Genomic DNA, 20,843 nt, shown 5'->3' on the forward strand with positions numbered 1-20,843 from the left:
TTATGAGCCGCTCCGAGGACCTCTGGCTATAATGTCGACCTCAGCTCTTAAAAAGAGAGATTTTTCATCACAATTTTCAGCTATAGAGCAAAATTTATGAGAAGTCATCCAGATCCAGTAGCAGCATAGCAGACGTAGCCCATCACACCACCAGCATTGTTTTTGACTGTCTGTACGGTGTCCTTTTGCTGAAATGCTGTGCTAGCTTAACATCATAATACGACAGGATCGACACTTTCCAAAAAGTTCCACTTTTGTCTAGTCAGCCTACAGAGTATTTCTGGATCATCGAGATGCTTTTGACATATGTAAGATGTGGCTCTGTGTTCTGTTTGGTCAGCAATGTTTTTTTTGTGTTTTTTACCAAGAAACTCTCATAAATTACATGTTTGTCCTGTTGAATCATGAACATTGACCTCCACAGAGGCAAACGAGGCCAGCAGGGCTTTAGATATTGTTCTATGTTCTTCTGTGAGCTCCTGGATGAGTTACTGATATGGAATAATGTTTTGATAGGCTGTTCCAAGTTTCTCCCCATTTGACAGTGATACCCTTGAATGCAATGGATTAAAGTCCCAAGCCCTTAGAAATTATAATTTTTTTATATAATTTTCAAACTGACAGGTGTCACTGACTTTGTTTCTCCTGTTCTTGCATTTCTTTAGATTGGGGCATGATGTTCAGGTTTTTGAGAATTTTTATCCTACATCCTGTTGTCAAGACAGGCTCTCTATACGCAATTTTTTTGACTCTTAATAATGAAATCTGCACTTATTTACTCTGGGGTTTTTTTTAGTATTTGTGTGTGTTTTGGTTTTTTTGCTTGTATTTGGTGAGTGGCACAAAATTATGAGCTTAACCACTGCCAAGGGATGTAGAGCTTTATTTCACAGCCTAACCAGTTCAACAAAGAGTCACAAACACATTCTTACATTACATTTCTGCACATAAACCATTCATCTTGTAGTATTGCATTTTTTTCCCCCTTTTCCTGAGCTGCAGCAAATGTTACACATACAGCAACATCCACCACAGGTGAACTCAAAGCCCTTCAGACTTGTACAAATGGGTTATTGCTGGCAAGCGGCTTGCTGGAAGCTGCTGGCTGAACTGGGCAGCCCCAGTGTTTGACAAATTAGCTTGTCATCGATATACAGAGGAGACTATCGGTGTTCATCTGCTAATATTTACAAATACAAGAGAGCAGCATAAGGGAGAACGAATGAAATGGGAGCGAGCGTTTGTTTCAGGGGGATTTGCGGTTTCAAATATGCGAAAACATTCTGCCGTACCATACATGTGACTTAATCATCTCCCTTTATTTAGATGCTAGAGAAAAAAAAAATGGTAGAGTGAAATTATTTTTCTACTCTATGCAAAGTTTTGCAGCTTCACCCTTTGCACCACATCAGATGACTAGTTAGCTGACTGGAAGCAGGCTGCTATACTTTTATTCTATTGCAAAGAAGAGAGCTGCAAATGTTTGGAAATATTTTCAGTTCAACAAATAAGCACCACTGCTTCTGAAGAAGGCTTGTACAGGTATTGTAGATTAATTTATATGAACAGTCGTTCAAAACATTTATCGTTTTACACTTACTTACTTTTAAGAAATCATCCTCAGGTAACACAAATGTTAACTATTACCAACAAACTTTTTGTCATAAGGTAACTTACTTACAATTCTGCATTGTGTGTGCGTGCGTGTTTTTTTTTTTTTTTTGCTGGCATATTTTATCAAAAGAAGGTGAAACTGTTTCCATGCCATTTCCTTTTCGACTTAAATCGGTTAGTTCATACGTTAGCTATACTTTGGTATGTTGTACTAGTACAAGAAAAATGTGCAAATCAGGATATTACTACTTGTTGGCTTTTTCAGATTTACAACATCAGAAAGCAAAGGTTTTGAGAAACTAAAACAAAAGATGTGCTTTCACTCTAAGATGTAACAGAAAATGTAGCAGAGCACCACGACCTACGCAGTCACAGTATGCCGTTGTGACATAGATAAGATGCCCTTTTATTGTAAACCACAACATCTTGTAGGGGCCACGAGGTAAGAATGCAGGGTAGACAATATTTCAGGATTTTTGTTTCCTCACAAAAACCCTTTCCCTCAGGCCATAACACTATGTACGCTATCATGTTCATCCGTGATGTGCAGGATAATGCAGGAGTAAATACAGGTTTTCCTGCTGAGCTTCAGGTAGGATAAAAGGTGAAGGGTAACCAAACCTACGTAGTGTCAACAGATACCGCTGAAAAAGGTAAAACAGAAAGGAATAACACATGAAAACTTTAACTGAAACATTTATAAAGAAGCTTATGAACTCATATACGTTTTAGAGGATGTTTGAAAAATGGGACACTCACTCTCTCATCATGCCACATGCATGTTAATGTGTAAGTGCTGGAACAAACTATCATCAAGACACAAAAGTGGACTTCGCCCACCGTGTTCATGTAGCATGATCAGTGGGCCAGCTGGTGTTCATTTTAAATGTCACTACTGAATGGTAGCTGTACACTGACATGCCCATAAGTGAGGCTGTGGAAGAAAAATTCACTGCAGGGAGTAAGCCTCCCCCCCCCCCCACTCCCATGCACAGGGAGTGCACACTGGCACACGCAGCTGCAGGGACACTCCTCTGCAGCTGCACTGCCCCCTGCTGACTGGTGAAAACCACATTCTCACACTCCTAAAAACTGCCAACAGGGACTTCTTTCACCCTTTCACGACATTCATAAAAACGGTAAATTCTCTCTCATATTTAAGACATGAACTATCATTCAGTCTTGTCAGACAGAACATCAGGGCAATGCCAGGAAAAAAAAGAAAAAGAAATCTAGCTTCAGAGTTTCTTGCATCACACAACTCCTCACTGTGAAATCCCAACCACAGTCATCTGACCCAGTTTGCTTCTGTTTCTCCTCTGCGCGCTGCAGCTTTTAAGTGTCGAAAAACCCCGGCAACAGCAAAACATGCTCAAGAACACCAGTGGAAATCCAATAACTTGGATTCTATTACGGCTAATGCTGGAAGAGGATTCACAAAGGTGCTATGAATTAGTGCTGATAAAAACACAAAACATGTTTATTGCTTAATATCCACAGACGCATCCACCAAGATTCTTCTACATCCACAATACGCACATACACACTCATTCAAATCAAGCATTTCCTCTTTAATCATAGCCTTTTTGCAATTACGAAGAACCTTAATTGCAGTATAAGGAGCACACTGTTGGTAATCATGTAAAGGGTTTGGCTGTGGCACTGGATAATTAGGTTTGCTGTGAGCGCCTCACTAATCACATGGACATTTAATGGGAGCGTAGAGCGAAGGACTAAAACAACTGCATTTAGCCGTGATAAATTCACTGATCACTCAGTCAGCATGCACAGTCCCTATTGGCCTGTTCACTCATTATCAAGTTTGAGCTTAGAGAAACACAACACATATGGACATCGAGAATATAACAATCCCTTCGCTGTGAGCGCGCCAGGGTTTATTAGAGAAATCAGCGATAAAGGCTGCTGTGATTAGCAATAATCACCAGGTGTTCATTACATGATTCTGCTTACGCTTCCACAAATGTGCCATTTCTTCATTTGAAAGAATCTTAAAAGGGTATTTACCGATTGTTCAGACCCCTTGACATTTACGGCGTATAGTTTTCAACCACAGGCTTCAATGTATTTAATGAAGATTTTATGTGATGAACATATGGAAATATTATGGAAATTATCAATGTCTTTAATAAATGTTAATTGGAAAAAAAAACCCAACAACATATGTTTTACATTTGTAACCTTCTCCCATTAATCTGATGTTCCTGATCAACCTGTTTGATGCTGCAAAACCTAGACCAGGGTCTCCAGGGTCGATAGCTACTGACCTGGGGCATTTAGACTCTCCCTGCCCCAACATACCTGGCTCGTTACCAGGCCTCTGCCAAACTCGATGGCATGCTGGGGATTCAGTCAACTGAATCAGCTGCGTTGGAGTCAGGATGTTCCTAAAAGTTGAAGGGCAGTGGCTCTCTAGAACTGGAGTTGGAGACCCCTGCTTTAGATAAAGGTTCCAGTTAGACATCCACCCTAAATACACAGCCAGGGATTCAATGGGGGGTTTCAAGCAGATTAATGTGCTAGGATGGCCCAGTCAATGTTCAGAACTAAATCCGATTAAGAGTCAGTGGTAAGATTTGAAATGGACGCCCTGCATCCAGTTCTAATGAGCCTAGCATCTTTTGGAAAAAAGACTGGGCAAAATGTCATTTTATTGATGTGCAGCAGGTAGAGCAGGTAGGTTGCAGATGTAATTGCGCCAAAAGGTGGCGCCACATGATGTGGACTCATTAAGTGTTAAGAACATAACTTTTGGGATTTTTAATTCAAATAATTCTAGAGAACTATGCATCATTATTCTTCCAGTTCACAACTATCAACCATTTTGTGTTGGTTTATCAAATAAATTCCCAACAAAATACACCGAGGCGTGTGGCTGTAACGAAACAAAAAGCAAAAAGTGAAATGGGTATGAATACTTTTCACTTGTTATGCAGAATTGACTTCATTTTGTGCATTTGTTTTAGAACTGGTTGCACAGGTGACCTTTTCCCTGTTGTACGTTGCCGTTGTATCCTTGAAAAGGACTCAGTTACACACTGGAACAAGCTTTCGTCTCCTGCCAATTTGGAATCTGCTCCTGGCAATGTCACCACTGCTTTTAAAACCTGATTACAGCATATGTGCCAGCTACATGATCTAATGGGCTTATTTAAAGCGAACACATAAACTACATCATGTATCATGTACATTGTGGTGGCGTGACACCTGATTATTCATCACTCCCCAAGCGCAACCACTAACCTTTCCACAGTCAACTCCCTTCATGGTCCCCCATGAGTTTTCTGTCCTATTTTTGAGGAATAATTACCAGCAACGCACATATCAAAGAAGTGGGGTAATGCATGAGACAGTGAAGTGCTTTTTTTTTTTTTTTTACTACAATAAATGTAATATTTTAAGATTACTTTAAAGTAGATAATTGGAGAAGAATTAGTCCAAAGATATTAAAAGAAAAACGGCAGAATTTGCAAGTATCACAAAAATGTTAACCAAAGAATGAACAGGAAAGTAGAGAAGAAGAATGTTGAGAGCTGATTCAAAATGTTTCCCAGGACCCATCTAGGAAAACAGCTTCAGGAAAAGGCAGCTGGTGCTGGTTTCTGATGAGCAGCCTGCTGACTACAGTGGTGCTACAACTTATTCCCCAGCAGCGTCACAATGTAATGATGTTGGCAGCGATTTCCATTCTGCTCTGCCAGGTTTAGCACCAATCTATTTGTTTTAAACCTCAAACTTTTACACAGCAAGTTGCATTATGTTAGCTGAAGATAGAATATAAGGATTATGAGATGATCAGCTTTAAATTTTCCATGACACCTGAATGTTATAGTCAAACATTGTAAAAAAAAAAACATGAAATATACAAAATATACAAGAAACAGTAAACTTCCTTATCTTTTTGTATAGATTGTTTAATAATTATTACAAAACAAAAATGGCTGTAAAATGTATTTTCTCTTTGTGTAAACAAGCACATTTTTGAAGATTTGCAAGTTAGGTGTTAGTAAGGGCCGAATAACAATCCTGTTCATGCTGTTTTATGGCATCAGCAGTAAAAAAAAAAAAAAAAAAAGGTGATTATTATAATTGATCTTAATTGCCTGCTGAGCTGAAGATGTCAAATTCTACACAAACTTAAGAAATTCATCCATCTACTGTCTGTGCATGCAGCAGAAAATCATTTCCTATATGTCACGAGAGGCGAGGTGAGGTGCACCCTTGACAAGGTTCCAGCTCATCTTCAAGGTTATGACACACAAACATTTACTGTACATTCATACCTAGGGTTATTTTTGGGGTCTCTAATTAATCAAACTTACAAGTTTGTTGACAATGGGATAGAATCAGAGCACCTAGATAAATGCATCTAATGAGCTAGGAAACCCATCCATAAACTTAGCTGAGATTCTTTCCAGAAAACTTCCTGTTGTGAAAAACTGTGCTCATCACCCCCACCAACTGCATCAGCAGGGCATCAAGGAATAAGAAGTAGAATTTATCAAACAACTCACAGCTTCTTTAGTAACGATGTGCTAAAAAGCCTTTCAATAGATGTATTTGATGTTGCAGCACCAGCAAAAATCACACACTGTAAAATGGTTTTAAAATCCTGTCTTGAATTTATATATACGTTGAACACAAGTTAAGAGAAAGTGTTAACAAATGTGGCACAGATATTAATATAGCAGCTATTAATAGTTTGTGCACCTCCCTTTAACCAACAGGACAGCACACTGTTTAGTCATCTTCCATAGGTAGCCTAAGGCAAAGGCAAAGTAAGCTACTGCTAAGGCAGACCAGGCCAGTGGTGAGCCCCAAACAGCAACGAACTTCACATGGAAAGTAAATGTCTAAAAACGTTCATATTTGCAGTCGGATTCGTGAAGAATGAGTTTTTGCTTTTCCTCAACAGCAAGTTGAATCCAATTCATTTTTTTAAATAAAAGTTTTGAAATTAAAATGTACAGGTTCACTATTATGCTTCCTTGAACAAGACATAGGATAGATCTGTGGGCTACACAAAATATGGTCATTACATTTAATGCACACAATTATTCTGATATTGAGATTTCACCCAATCAGTTCTAACAGTTTTGAGTCTATTAAAAAAAATGCACAGTTCAAGGGCTACGTCACGATTATGCAAATGAGCTTAATATAGGCCTACATTGTGGAAGTTTTTTTTTTCTTACTTCTCTCAACAAGCAAAGAAAGAAAGAAAGAAAGAAAAAAGGAAAGAAAGAAAGAAAGAAATCTGACAATGTCGGTACCGTGCGAGTGTCGGGCGTGTTTTCACAAACACTGAAAGTAGTCTCAATGCAGACTACTTTCAGTTCCGACAGTAAATGCGCTGACATTGTGAGTAATGTGACGTCAGACACAGGACTAGCAGAGGCTATCGTTCAGCGTTAGCTTATGCTAACTGACAAACAAATCATGGTCATGCCGAAAAACGCACAAGATATAATTATGTACTTACATCGTCATCATCTGCATATTTGTGATGAACAGTAACAGAACCTTCCTTCAGTCCAAGTCTTTTGGTAAATCCTGCCGCGTGTTGCTAGTTCTCACATGACTCTTTCCTAAAATGATTTGTGCGAACTACAACTTTCTTTGGCAACATCGCAAGCAAAAATAAAATGGAGCCATGCAACTCTTTTCTATGTGACCGGGAGAAAATGAATGGACACATGCTCTGTATTGCAGCCGACAGCAAAGTATTTTCAATTTCCAGCAGTCATTAAGCAGCAGGGTGGAGCTCAACTTGGGTTGCCAGGTGAGGGGCTGGGCTTGGCCTTGGGTTACTAGGTAAAATGAATAAATAAATAAATTGTGACTCAACAATTTGGAAACAGATCATTTTGTAGGCACCAGCAGAGCATTTACTTATTCTGGGTGTATTTTTTTTTATTTTTTTTATTTTTTTTACTTTTTCTATAAGCAGGAGAAATACATATGTTAATACTAAAACATGCAAAAAGTGAATTTTGCATAGTAGTGGATTTTTTTTAAGAGAATTTGCATTTTATAAAAAGGTTGAAGAGTAGCTTATCACAAGATATGCAGCAGTTGTTGGCTTTGTCCAGAGAATGTCTGTGTGTGGAGGTCCTTGAAGCACTAACTGGTGACAAGGCTAACATTGTTCTTGTGTGCCCTTTTTTCTTCCACTCAACTTTCAATTACTATGCTTGCGTACAGCATCCTGTGAACAGCCAGCATGTTTGGCAATTACCTTTGTGGTTTACACTTCTTTTGAACAGTTTCAAAGATAGTCAGCAGAACATCTGTCAAGTCAGCATGCTTGGCTCACTATAAAACGAACAATTTTAAGTTGACATATAGTCGAAAGCCGTAGTTATCAAAATGAATGTAAATAAAACTTAAAAATACCACTCGATGCGAATATAAGTGTCTTTCCCTTTTTGATTAGATTTACTGAAATTAATGAGCTTTATGAAAGCTAACCTACCTTCACAGTTTGACTTTTAGGGGAAAATCTCCAACACAAAAATGCCCCAAACGTAACAAAAGGCTGGAGACCACTTGGAGAACGTTTACAGTAACGACTACAGCTTCAAAATTGCGCTTGTGCATGGTCACTCTTAGTGCTCTTTGTCTCTGTCTCAGTGGGAGGGATGGCGTGAGGTTGAGGGTCGTGGATAGAGGTGGGGAGCAGCGAGTGAGATGGATGGAGAAGAGGAGGGAGGCGACAGACGTGGACCGGGCAGGGGTGGCTCAAGCTGTTGGGAGCGGGCAGCACTGGCAGATGAATTACTAGCGACATCTCCATCCCTGCTGACAACGGACTCTCTCTGCCTCACACAGACACACACACACACGCACACACACACACACACAAAATAACATGTGTCTCAGTTGATTGAAGCCAGCGGCTCGGCTCCACACCAGGCACAGCAAGAATTGACTGTCACCCTTTTTCTCCATCTCCCCCCTACCTTAAACCACACACACGCACACAGACGCACATCCACACACACCCATTCATAGAGTTACATATATGTATGTATACACTCTAGGTTCTTTTATCCTTCTGTAGCCTCCGCTCCTCTCTGAAATGTCAGGCTGGCAGGGGGTTGTATGAGGTTCCTCTGGAGAGCAATAAAAGCTGATTGGAGTTAAAACAGTTGGTCAGGCCTCCCCGCCCCGGCATCTGTTGGATTACAGTCAGCCAACCTGTCATCTGTGAAATGAAGGCCAGCACGGGAGCAGAGAAGAGAGACCACAGCAGGCTACGGGACAGACAGAACCAGAGATAGGAAGGTGATGAGGTAGACAGTAAGAGGAGGGAATGTGTGGATTTAGTTTAGTTCTGCTGTGTAAACTTTTTAAGAAAAACCCAGTTTGTTCATATTTAACAGAGGAAAAAAAAAAAGAGAGAGACGAGGAGATTAAAGACAAAAGATGGAAGATCTTAGGGGATCACATAGCGGGTCAGACAGACACATGTGACCTTTGCATGAACCATTTTGTCTTTTTGCCCTCGTGTATCGCTGCCTCTAAGCTACAGGACGGCAGAAACAATCCCGTAGATCAACCTTGCACCCTTCGCTGTACGCTTCGCCGTCCTCGCTCCTCCCTTATCTCACTCTCTCTCTTTTCCTACACCCGTTGCTGCACCCCACACGCTGTCTCCACCTGCTACGTCCCCTGAGGGAATAATTTTCACTCTAACAACTTCAATTAACCTTACCCTTTCATACACACACATCCATGGGCACAGGTCGGCACACCGACACGCACATGTGCAACGTGCAGACGATGCGTTCACGGCCCACAACGCTCCTCCCATATCAATCACTGGCGTTAAGGTCACTGGGCTGGGAGACAGAAGCCTCTGGTTGCTCCTCTACTGACATGGGGAAAAGAAATGGCGAGGCGACATACAGCAATGCAATATACATGAGCCTGCACTGCCCTTAAACAAATAACCATGTTAGGGACATAAATCCTCTAAAGTAATTAGAGCTGGGAGAGAAAAGGTGTTTAATTTTGTGGCCAATTGAAGTGCTGAATTTGGGTTTCATTTTCTGCTGCAGGATTAATGTTTGGACGACATGGGGTGAGATACTGTATCTCCAGGCAGGGATAGGTGGTCAGAAATTTGCATCTGGTCATTATGGCTATTAACACAGTTCTCGTTTTTTTTTTTTGGTTTTTGTTTTTTTTTTATATTTTGTCCTCCACTCAACAACAACGCTATTTAAAGAGCCAAATGATTTCATCAAAAATAAAGTTGTACTAGTTTCACTGGGGAAATGACAAAAATAAAAGTAGCCCAATCAGTTCGTGAACCCTCTTTCTGCTCCAGCATCTCAGAAGAAGCTGCTGGATCCGGTGTACTGTTTTTTTTTTTTGTTTTTTTTGTATTGTCTACGCTCATTTGTGCATTCATCCATGTACACAAGACTTTGTGGATGCAAAAGCAACATGGGAGGGGAGAGGGTAAATTCATACAGCTGTTCTTGAAATCACACTTGGCTGGTGTGTGAATGCCTGCAGGCGGGAAAACTATGATTCCCCTCGTTTTCATTATCATGTAGCTGCTCAGTAGGAATGCCAGTTGGCTGTTTTAGGTTTGATGTGCAACGATGTAGCAAACGCCAAGACTTCATGCAATTTTTTTTTTTATGTGCTGTAATGACGGGAAATTGGTCTTATACCAGATTTTGTTAATCTGGCTCACAGCCGTCGCAATCATGTTTACACTCAACTCAAAAGTTTTCCTTCTAAATATCTCAACTCATCTCACTTCAGAGCATGATAGCCTGCATTATGAGAAGATTAAGACTTTGGCACAAACCTAGGCCTAATTGAATGTACTTGTGTGACACATGTAAACGCATACACAAACACACATCTTTTCTTTTTTTTTTTTTTTTTTTTGCTGTACTAAAATGCTTCCAATCATCATCCAAATGCAGAATCCTGTAGAGATCTCCCTGGGCTTATCAGTGTGTAATTGCTGTTGATTGGTGTATTATTGCTCTGGTTAATCTGCCTGTGGGTGGCTAATAAAGGAACTCCATCAGGGATGTTATCAGTCTTCAACAGAAGGTGTCCATGGAACGACGTTCCAAGAAAAGAGAGGAGGAAAGAGGAAAGACATGATCTTCAAGTGATTTATTTATTTATTTTTAAGATAGGAGAAGAAGGAAAATGTTTGTTAAGCGCTAAAAGAAAAACACAGATCAGAGCATAAGACGCGACAGAAATCTGGCACGATGCCAGCCAAGTTGCTCATGTTCAGGTTGCTTCTGTTTGAGCAGGAAAATGAGGACAGTTCAGCGAGCTGGATGTTGTTCTGTCAGAGTTGCGAGCATGATTTTCATCCCAGGAGAATCCCTCGGTGATTGATGAGGCCTTGTTCCTCTGCCACGGTTCTATTTCTAAACACGGGCTGCGGGAGGAAGAGGTGGCTGCAACAAGGTGATTAGATTGCTCTCTATTACCATGGCGGCTTGAAAAAGGTATCACCCAAAGCAGGAAGCCCCTCGGTCCCAATGCCCTGCGCAATAACAACATGTTGGAAACTGACCCCTGTGGTGTAAGAAGGTGAGCTAACATGGCAAACTGATGTTTCTTTATTCCACTGGGCTGTTCGCAGTGATTGTGCTGGCACACACTCCAGAGACTACACTGGAAGCAAACTGGAGACAAAGGCAAGCCAGAGAACAGTAAGGACAGCGAGAAGCTGTTTGGGTGAATCTCAGTGGGCTAAATGAGAACATTAAACAGCAGGACACAGAGTTTGATCCCAAACAGGTCTAATGAAACTTCATCTATCTTCTGCTGCACCTTATACTGACACAACACAGCACCTAAGTCTTTCTTTATTGCAGAGGAGACTTTTGGGTCTTGCCAAAAAGGAACCCGGTGAGGTTTAATCTAAGAGCGTGCCCTGGAGATGTTCTTTCGACTGCAGAATCAGAACATTTCTCCTCAGTACTAAAGTACTACCTAATCTGTAAAATACATCTTGAGGGGGGTAAGTAGCTATTTTATTGAAACCGTAAACACATAAAAAAATAATAATAATAAAGCATAGTCCACGTGTTTGCTTCATGATTTTGGTAATTACAAAATCTACGTTTGTAATTTTATCTTGAACTGTAAAAAAGGATGCCGTTATTCTATCTGTTTCCACAATATTGGAGACTTCATGTTTCATGGTGACTGGAAGCCATACAGTTTCCTGTATAACAGCACCCCCTGCTGGAGGATAGTGGCTAATGATGACTAAAAACAAGGACTTCTAAAAGGCGGCTTTTTTGTTATGGGGAAAGCAAATGTGGCAAAACCTGTAATAAACTGGTTTGAAAGTGAAACAGATAAATAACTTATCATCATGAGTGCATGAGTCACTAACTTTTCATTTGGACTGAGCATTTTTTTTATTATCTTTCAGAAATATATCTTCACATCTGAAAACATTTTTGTTTTCACATATCTTTACATATGTGAAGACATATTTCTTCCATGTGAAGATATGTGAAGACCAACCTATCAGTTGGTCCCATCATTTAATTGATAAATCATATATTCACCTTAAAGAGCAAACAGAAAAAAACTGATCACATATTGAAATGTCATAGGATATGCTGTATTTTCAAGAAATAACATTTACTAGTGAACATGCTTTTTTCATATTAAATTTCAAATAATGAGCACCAATTTAAACAATTTTCAGCTTTGCTTTCCTAGAGCTAGACTTTCATGTAATTATTTTGAAGTGGCCTTTATTTGCAACTCCCCGGGTAATTTTTAATAGTCTTCTAATTTCTGTCTTTGTTTTTTTCTTACTTTTCTCTTGTTTCTTGTTCAGTCCGTTTACTTTATGTATAAGGACTGAATGTTTTCAAAAATATATTAAAAAAAAAAAACATTTTGAAAAACAATTCTACTCCAGACGACAATTTGGTAATATCTAAAAGGGCACAAACATCAAAGTCCTGCCATGGAACACCTACCAATTAAAGTCTGTTATGTTATCTTTAGAAGTGAATGAAAAATAACATTCAACTCAGAATCAAAATACTATAAAACTTTGTGTTAAGAAGAATACATTTAAAAAGTCTAAATTTTGGGAATCCTATTAGAAAAAAAAGAACAATAAGTCCAGACAACAGAACAGTACATTATAATGTAGCTAGAATGTTTTTTTTGTTACATACATAAAAATTACACCAAATACACATGGGGATACAATCTGCAGTTATACAGATTGTACAAATCAATACAGTACAAGCCTATTTGACATGACTAATCAATTAATAACTTAAATATTCAGAAAATTTAAACAGTATCAACATAATTTATAACTAACATGCATAAAACTATTCCCAATAAACAAAAAAGGGAACATTACACAACCCTAACTACAGTACGAGAAATATATTGTGCCATAAAACAGTAAAACCCTGCATGAAGGTACGGACCCAAACAGGTGGAAAAAAAAAAAAGTTTACTTTTAAAAAATTACAAAAACTGAACTCTATAGTAGTCCAAACTAATACAGTATGAGAGAACCACAAGGACACAGGCTTGTGGCATTAAAGGAGAAAACTAACAGAATGGGGAAACCAAGTGGTACTTAGACTGAGCAGATTGATTACTGGAATGCCAGACAGATGGGAGAGCAGGCAGCTGAGACACTGAGGGAAGCTATGAGATAGATCTGGAACACAGACGCTGACACAAGCAAATAGTACACATGTAACATAGTTAATATTGTATAGAATTCCACTTGTTATTACTTCCAAGTTTGGGTTCATGTGTAATGAGTGAAACAGCACCCCCTTCTGGTGGTTGGCAGGGTTAAATATAGTGAACACAGACATCTCGTTGCCAGTTCATGTGAGATGGGCGCGAGGGAGGTTCACTGAGTTTAACGCTCCGGTAAAATGCTATGTTAGCTTGTTGCTAACATGAAATGCTGTCCCTCGTTAGGTGCTGTACCTGCTGTGATGAACCCAATTCCTGATCAGTCCATATTCTGTTTCGCACATGTACATATTGTTTTATTTCTCTGTATCTCTGTCTAATATTAATGTATTAAATAACGGCTGTTGGCCAGTTCATGAGAGATGGGCGCGAGGTGCTGCACCCGCTGTGATGAACCTGATTCCTGCTCAGTCCATATTCTGTTCCGCACAGATAAACGACGTTTCATCTCATCCCGTCTCCTGGCCCTTATTCACACAACGCAGGACTGATTTATACTGATCGATCGAACTTACCGAGGTTACACACAGAGACTTGAATGTTATAGAATGTGAACCAAGAGCTAACAAAGAGCAAACAGAAGAAAACATATTTATGTATGTATATGTATAAAAAAATAAATAAATAAATAAATGCAATGAATCTTAAATCTGAACTGAATATGAGAAGGCCGACAAATCACGAAGTCATGCAAAACCCAAGACCAAAGTCCCAGCGTTCATGACATGTAACGCAGCCCAGACAGCCTTTGGATTTGCTGTTCATTTGTTTTATTGATGGAGGCAAATAGTTGAATCCACAGGTGGATGTTTTATAATTTGCTGTTAAAAATCGTAACTGCATGTATTATAATCCCAACTTTAAAAATACGTGAAATTCGGAACAGTCTATTGTGGTCAGGCAACAATTTTTTAATTTTTTTGTTTGTTTGTTTTAGCAGTGTTGAGCTGAATTGTGTAAAATCACTATCCTCTTGCCTCTCTCTATATATGTATATAACATCAAATATGGTATTACTCGGGCTGGCTTTCTTTTGCGATTGGCTACAAAAAAAACATGGGTCTTGCATTAATTTCGAGTGGACACAAGATGGCGCAAAAATGGTTGTTATTACCAGAAAGGCAATCTAAACATGCTTAAATTGGCTTCATATCAACTTTGAATAAGTGTTAATTCACATGCAATTTAAAGACGTTATAAGAGTTTTTTTTTCTGCATAGCTAAAATACATACACACAATATTACAAAATTTTACCCATACCCAAGAGGCTGAGCAGAATGAGTCATAAACTCGTGGCAGGAAATTCACGTCATGTTCACCAGCTTAGTGTTTCCACCAAATAGATAGGCGACGTGAGAACGGTGTAATTTGCTTTTTTTTCTTTTCAATTTTAGTCTCTTCACGAATCAAATCATGATAAAATTGCAAATGTTTTTTTTTTCTTCTTCTTTTCGAAACGACCATCTTTCCATAGTTGCCCCGATCTGTGGCGCATCCTGCAGGAAACGTGACTCTCCACACGCCACACGGCCGCAGCATCATCATCCTACCCGACGTCCTCTTCATCATCATCATCATCATCATCATCAGCGCGCATGACACCGCCCCCCAAACGGTGGCTGCCTTTAAATACTCACAGCCTTCCCCATAAGAGCAGCTGCACTTGTGCGGACAGAGAGAAGGAGCCGTGACATTCCACCTCGTCTTCTCACCTGATTGACTTAAACCGTAAAGGTAAGGCGATTTAAAATTTACCAACGTTTCAGAGAAACATACTGTTTATTAGTCACTGCCTCTTTGGGTATCATTTGTTGCATTTTTTATTTATTTTTTTAAACTACCTGATGATCGGAAGGTTTGAGCGTCACTCTGCTGATGCCGCAGCTCCACTATATCCCGGTGCTTCTCCTACAAATGAAACCGCTATAAGACGATATAGTGGTTTTGCCATGATTTGATGGCTGCAGCTGGTTGTTGTGATTTACGCAGTGGGTACGCCCTCTATGTTCATGTAGAGGTGACTAGCATCCTGACATGATTCTTGGTCACATTGGACTGATTTCTTCTAAAAAAGAAAAGCTTGACTAAAATTGCTCCTGGATGTGAATTTTCTCCATTACAACGAAGACGGACCTTCACAGGTGCTTCGATTTGTATGAAATCCTGAAGAGCTCAACATGTGCTAATCATCTAGCAGCTTGAGGAGAGAGAGAGAGAGAGAGAGAGAGAGAGAGAGAGAGAGAGAGAGAGAGAGAGAGAGAGAGAGAGAGAGAGAGAGAGAGAGAGAGAGAGAGAGAGAGAGAGAGAGAGAGAGAGAGAGAGAGGAGAGAGAGAGAGAGAGAGAGAGAGGAGAGAGAGAGAGAGAGAGAGAGAGAGAGAGAGAGAGAGAGAGAGAGAGAGAGAGAGAGAGAGAGAGAGGTGTCTGTAGGTGTGATGCTAAATATCCATCAAGCTCACCATACTTTAAAAGGACTTGATGAAATGTACATAAAACATACATTCACGATATATATATATTTTTTCTCTTCTTTTTTGGCATTTTCTCCTAATTATTTATTTTTTACATTCTAATTCTCATTTAAATGGGGAAATTCCGAGCCATTCTGATCTCCACCCAGTACAGCACATGCAGAGTGAATCCTGTAACCCCACAAAAAGTCTCCTCATGAGGGGCAAGACCTCTCATTTGAGGAAACGCTGATAGAATAATAATTGAAATACATCCATGATTCTTATTGCGGCGTTCAATAATGTGAAGAATCACAACGCCTAGAACTAAAACCCCTCAGCAGGAGGGGAGCCTGCCAGGAGCCCCCACTACGTGCTCGCCTTCACACTACAGCGGGAAACCAGCCTTGTCACGACGGTGATGTAAACGTCTGCTAGTGTTCCCGCTAGCAGACCAACCAGGAAGCAAGAGGCCGTGTGTGACGTGGGGAGGGGATGGTCCCTGGGCATTGGCTATCACTGAGGAGAACGGAGGCTCTGAAGAGCCCCATCTGCATCATGGTGTGGGGATGAGACACGAGGGGGTTTGTGGTTACAAAAATGGCACACTTTTAGTTGTGATGACCTAATAATGAAATCCTGGTTTCACTCAGCCTGCTGGGGAGGGGATGTGCAATAAGTCACGTATTCTGTGGTGTAACTCCACTGGTAAAAAAAAAAAAAACCTCAGACTCCAACACTAGCGCTTCGGCTGCTTTTCATCTGCAAACTTCCTTCCCCATGTGTAATTTATTTCCACAGATGTCCACTCAGGAAAAGCTCATCAGCCATGTGATGAAGGAGGAGGCAGTTGGCTGCCGGAACAAGGTGACGGTGGTCGGAGTCGGCATGGTGGGCATGGCATCCGCCATCAGCATACTGCTCAAGGTGTGTATGAGCGGCTCCAGATGAAGTTTTATAGGAGTTTTGCAAACGCAGAGAGTTGGAAACAAACCAAGAAAATGGCAGCTTGCACTGTAAAGAAAATACTACTATCATGAATTGGTGCAGGCTGAAAACTAGAAACTGTGTGGTACATTTTGTGACATTGCAGCTGCAGAGGTATTTCATCGGTGTTCTCTTGCAACAGAGCACACAGCGAGGAGATGGTGGATGACAGAAAAAGCCTGTCATTAGTCACCCATTTCAATGTAATTTGAAAATCTAAAAAGTGTGGTGTGCATTTTTTAGTCCCCTTTGTCTTGATAATACTAAATACATGTGCATAAAGCTGCAGACATCCACAGCTTGGGTAGTGGAAACGGACGACAGAAACTATTGATTGCATGGTCTTTGAAGCTGGTAGAATGACGAGAGGAAAGCTAAAATTAGGTTTCAGTGAGGATCGTGACTGTAACGCAGCTAGATGTGGAAAAATATCTAAAGTTTATGAACAACACACAAACGATGATACTGGCTGTCACAAATTGGTCAATTTGCGCAAGCTCTTTGCAAGCTGCGACAGAACAAAAGTTTGACCCACATGTGTAAACTCAGGATCTGTGTGATGAGCTGGCCCTGGTTGACGTGATGGAGGACAAGTTGAAGGGTGAAGCCATGGACCTGCAGCACGGAGCCCTCTTCCTCAAGACGCACAAGATTGTGGCCGACAAAGGTGAGAGATATTAACATTAAATCTGCCAGGGGAGCTCTTAACACACCACATAATGCCCTGTCATTTTTTTTTTTTGCCAGACTACAGCGTGACCGCCAACTCCAAGGTGGTGGTGGTGACTGCCGGGGCCCGCCAGCAGGAGGGCGAGAGCCGCCTTAATCTGGTGCAGCGCAACGTTAACATTTTCAAATTCATCATCCCCAACATTGTGAAATACAGCCCCAACTGCATCCTGCTGGTGGTCTCAAACCCAGGTTAGTCAGATGATCATGAGATTAGGTGTATCCTCTTTGGGTGGGGGGAAAAAAATACTGGCTTATGTGCTCATCATGCATTTTGTACTTTTGCAGTCGACATCCTGACCTACGTGGCATGGAAGCTGAGTGGTTTTCCACGTCACCGCGTCATTGGCTCTGGCACCAACCTGGACAGCGCCCGTTTCCGCCACCTCATGGGAGAGAAGTTCCACCTCCACCCTTCAAGCTGCCACGGCTGGATCATCGGAGAGCATGGAGACTCCAGTGGTATGCAAGTCTTTCTAAAAATAAATCATCTTCCAAGTCTCCTCTGTAGTTTTTATTTTTTACATACGTCTATCTTGAGGTCGGACATCGACATGCATGCTGCACCTATTGAACTATTTTACATTTTAACAGCTTTATGACATCAACAATCAGTGTGATGGGATCTTATGTTGTGGGGGAAAAAAAGGTGCACATAATTGTGAAGTGGAAGGAAAGGGACGCATGGTTTTCAGTTTAGAAGAAATGCAAATTTGAAAACTGTACAGCTTTAAGTACTTTGGAGCATCTCTTCCAGATTTTCAGGTTAAGGCTGAGATTTTGCCAGGCCTTTTTCAAGAATATAGCTCAAGATCAGTCATATTGACTAAAGAGTGTCTGCAATTTTTCAAGTTGTATTACTCAACTGCATCTAGGTCTGTACTTTGACTGGGTCTTCAAGAATTCCTATGTATTTAGTTTCATTCATTTTCCCATCAACTCGGTCCATGAAAATCACAAGTTCTTTGAAGTACAGCTGTAGTTGCACCAATCCTAAATTAGACTTGATTACTAATTGGGTGTCTTGTGAAGGAAACGGCATTGGATTTAATTGGGATATCAGAAATGGGATGGAAGTGAACAAAGATGTAAAGCGCACTCATGTTTTCAGTTGTACAAAAAATGTTGTTCTTTCTGAAAAGGCCACAATAAGTTGCGTTCAAGCTTGTAATTGTAGTGTTGGACTGTGAGACGGTTTAAGGAGCATTGACCCTCTTGTCTTTATATATTTTTACTGTTTTAGGACATATCTGCCAGAATGTAACAGTCTAAATGTTGCTTCCACAGTGGCTGTGTGGAGTGGTGTGAATATTGCTGGAGTTTCTCTGCAAAACCTCAACCCAAATATGGGTGCAGATGGTGACAGCGAGAACTGGAAGGACGTGCATAAGAAGGTGGTTGATGGGTAAGTGTGATGCAGTCCTACTCACCGACTGTTATTCTTTGGATTGAAATTTTTAGAGCTTTTACATAATGTAATGGCTTTATTTAAACCTTTAAATAAAAAATGGCCAATAAATCAATTTAACCAAACTATGAAGGCCCAACAATCTTTAGTGTTTCATGACTTTGCAGTGCTACTTTTCTGGCTGCTCCATGATGCAAAAGTTTACTCAGTTGCTCCATTTGACATTGTGCCATTATTTTGTCAGCCACCGAATGTGACTTATCTTGGAGTAGCCATGTAGAACACAATGGGTTACCTTAGCAAAAATGTCAAGGTATCGGATGTATTGAAAGACTCAAGTCTTGAACAAAGAAGGGTCAATTTTCCCAATGTTTGTCTCAAAGAGGTACCAATTGGGAAAGACCAGCCAGCATGTGGTACTAATAATTCCTGCATTTTTAAAACTGGGTTTCTATGATGATGCAGGTATTTTCCAGGAGGAGTGCCTGAATCTTGATCAATTGAAGTTGTTACAATGGTCTTAGTATTTTAACATTGCAGGGCCTATGAAGTCATCAAGCTGAAGGGCTACACCTCCTGGGCTATTGGCATGTCTGTGGCTGACTTGGTGGAGAGCATTATGAAGAATTTGCACAAAGTTCACCCCGTGTCCACACTTGTCCAGGTACGAACGAAACCAAGAAGTGCATTTCCATTGTCAATAAAATGGAATTGTTCTCCTAACAGCTGATTTCCTTCTACTTTCCCTTGAATAGGGAATGCATGGTGTGAAGGATGAGGTTTTCCTGAGCATCCCGTGTGTTCTGGGCAACAGTGGACTGACTGATGTCATTCACATGACTCTGAAACCCGAGGAGGAGACGCAGCTGGTGAAGAGCGCCGAGACACTGTGGGGTGTGCAGAAGGAGCTCACTCTGTGAAGAGCTCTCCTTTAAAACCTTAAACACTCCCAGCAAATCCTCTGCGGTTGATCCCCTCCTGCCTTACCTCTCATTTCTTTCCCAGAGTGACACGACTTCTGATTAAAATAAAAGTTAAAGTGTCTATAGCTAAGTCATTCAAAGATGGGTGTAACGCTTATATGCTCGCACTGATATCATTTTGCCTTTTCAACCCCCCCACCTGTCCTCGTCCATCTGTGGCCAAGAAACGTTTACCCCCTGTATTTAAGGTCAATCTGTTTTGAGTAGAGTGGATCTCTGTTTACTACTCTCTACTACAAGAACTTCAGACCGTTGGATGTAATTTGTGTACTGTCGGCTGTTTTTTTTTTTTTTTTTGTTTTGTTTTGCTGCGTTGTCTGTGCACTGTATTAATTCTGTGGTTGTAACTAGTCAATTTTTCCACTTGGTAATCTCTGTTTTGTAAGCGTAACAGAGACATTCCATTCTCTATAAGGAGTGACCATTACCAACTTATAGTCATGATGACACTGCCACATATTGTTTATCACTGGGTCAAAAGCCTGTGATACCAAAAGTACCTTTATTATATATATTTTAAAAAAATGCAGTTCACTGAAGCAAACCTAACCACAAGTGCACTGACATGTGAGATTACTGGTGGAACAGAGCTAATTTACCCAGAGAGCCAGTGGAGACTAGTCAGCCAACATATTTACCTTTAGATGAGGTTTAAAAAAAAAAGGATCTACAGTTCTGAGATTGTTTGCCCAGAGGTTTTATATTTAACTCCAAATATAGACTATATTATCTAAGGCTGTAATGCAGAAAATACATTAAATGCTGCTGTGTTCAGCTATACTGTACCACTGAGAGAAACTGTTTGTCATGGCAGCTGGATATTTTTATTTGCTGTAACATCAAGTAAACCTGCCAGAATAGTAATAGATGTCTGTCTTTGATTTATTTCCAGCTGGTAGAGCATCAC

The 20,843-nt window shown here is 40.4% G+C and overlaps 1 protein-coding gene across 1 annotated transcript; it reads left to right on the plus strand.

The window, feature by feature from the left end:
- The first annotated feature begins 14,957 nt into the window (after positions 1 to 14,957).
- Positions 14,958 to 20,800, plus strand: ldha (lactate dehydrogenase A4). Its single transcript, XM_008411536.2, has 8 exons — positions 14,958 to 15,115; positions 16,631 to 16,756; positions 17,366 to 17,483; positions 17,564 to 17,737; positions 17,834 to 18,007; positions 18,833 to 18,950; positions 19,494 to 19,617; positions 19,709 to 20,800. The coding sequence occupies exons 2-8, from the start codon at positions 16,631 to 16,633 to the stop codon at positions 19,871 to 19,873; spliced, it is 999 nt and encodes a 332-aa protein (XP_008409758.1). The 5' UTR covers positions 14,958 to 15,115; the 3' UTR covers positions 19,874 to 20,800.
- The last annotated feature ends 43 nt before the right edge of the window (positions 20,801 to 20,843 follow it).

Source organism: Poecilia reticulata, chromosome 6 (assembly GCF_904066995.2).
Source record: "Poecilia reticulata chromosome 6, P_reticulata-male-v2, whole genome shotgun sequence".
In the NCBI taxonomy this organism is placed as follows: domain Eukaryota; kingdom Metazoa; phylum Chordata; class Actinopteri; order Cyprinodontiformes; family Poeciliidae; genus Poecilia; species Poecilia reticulata.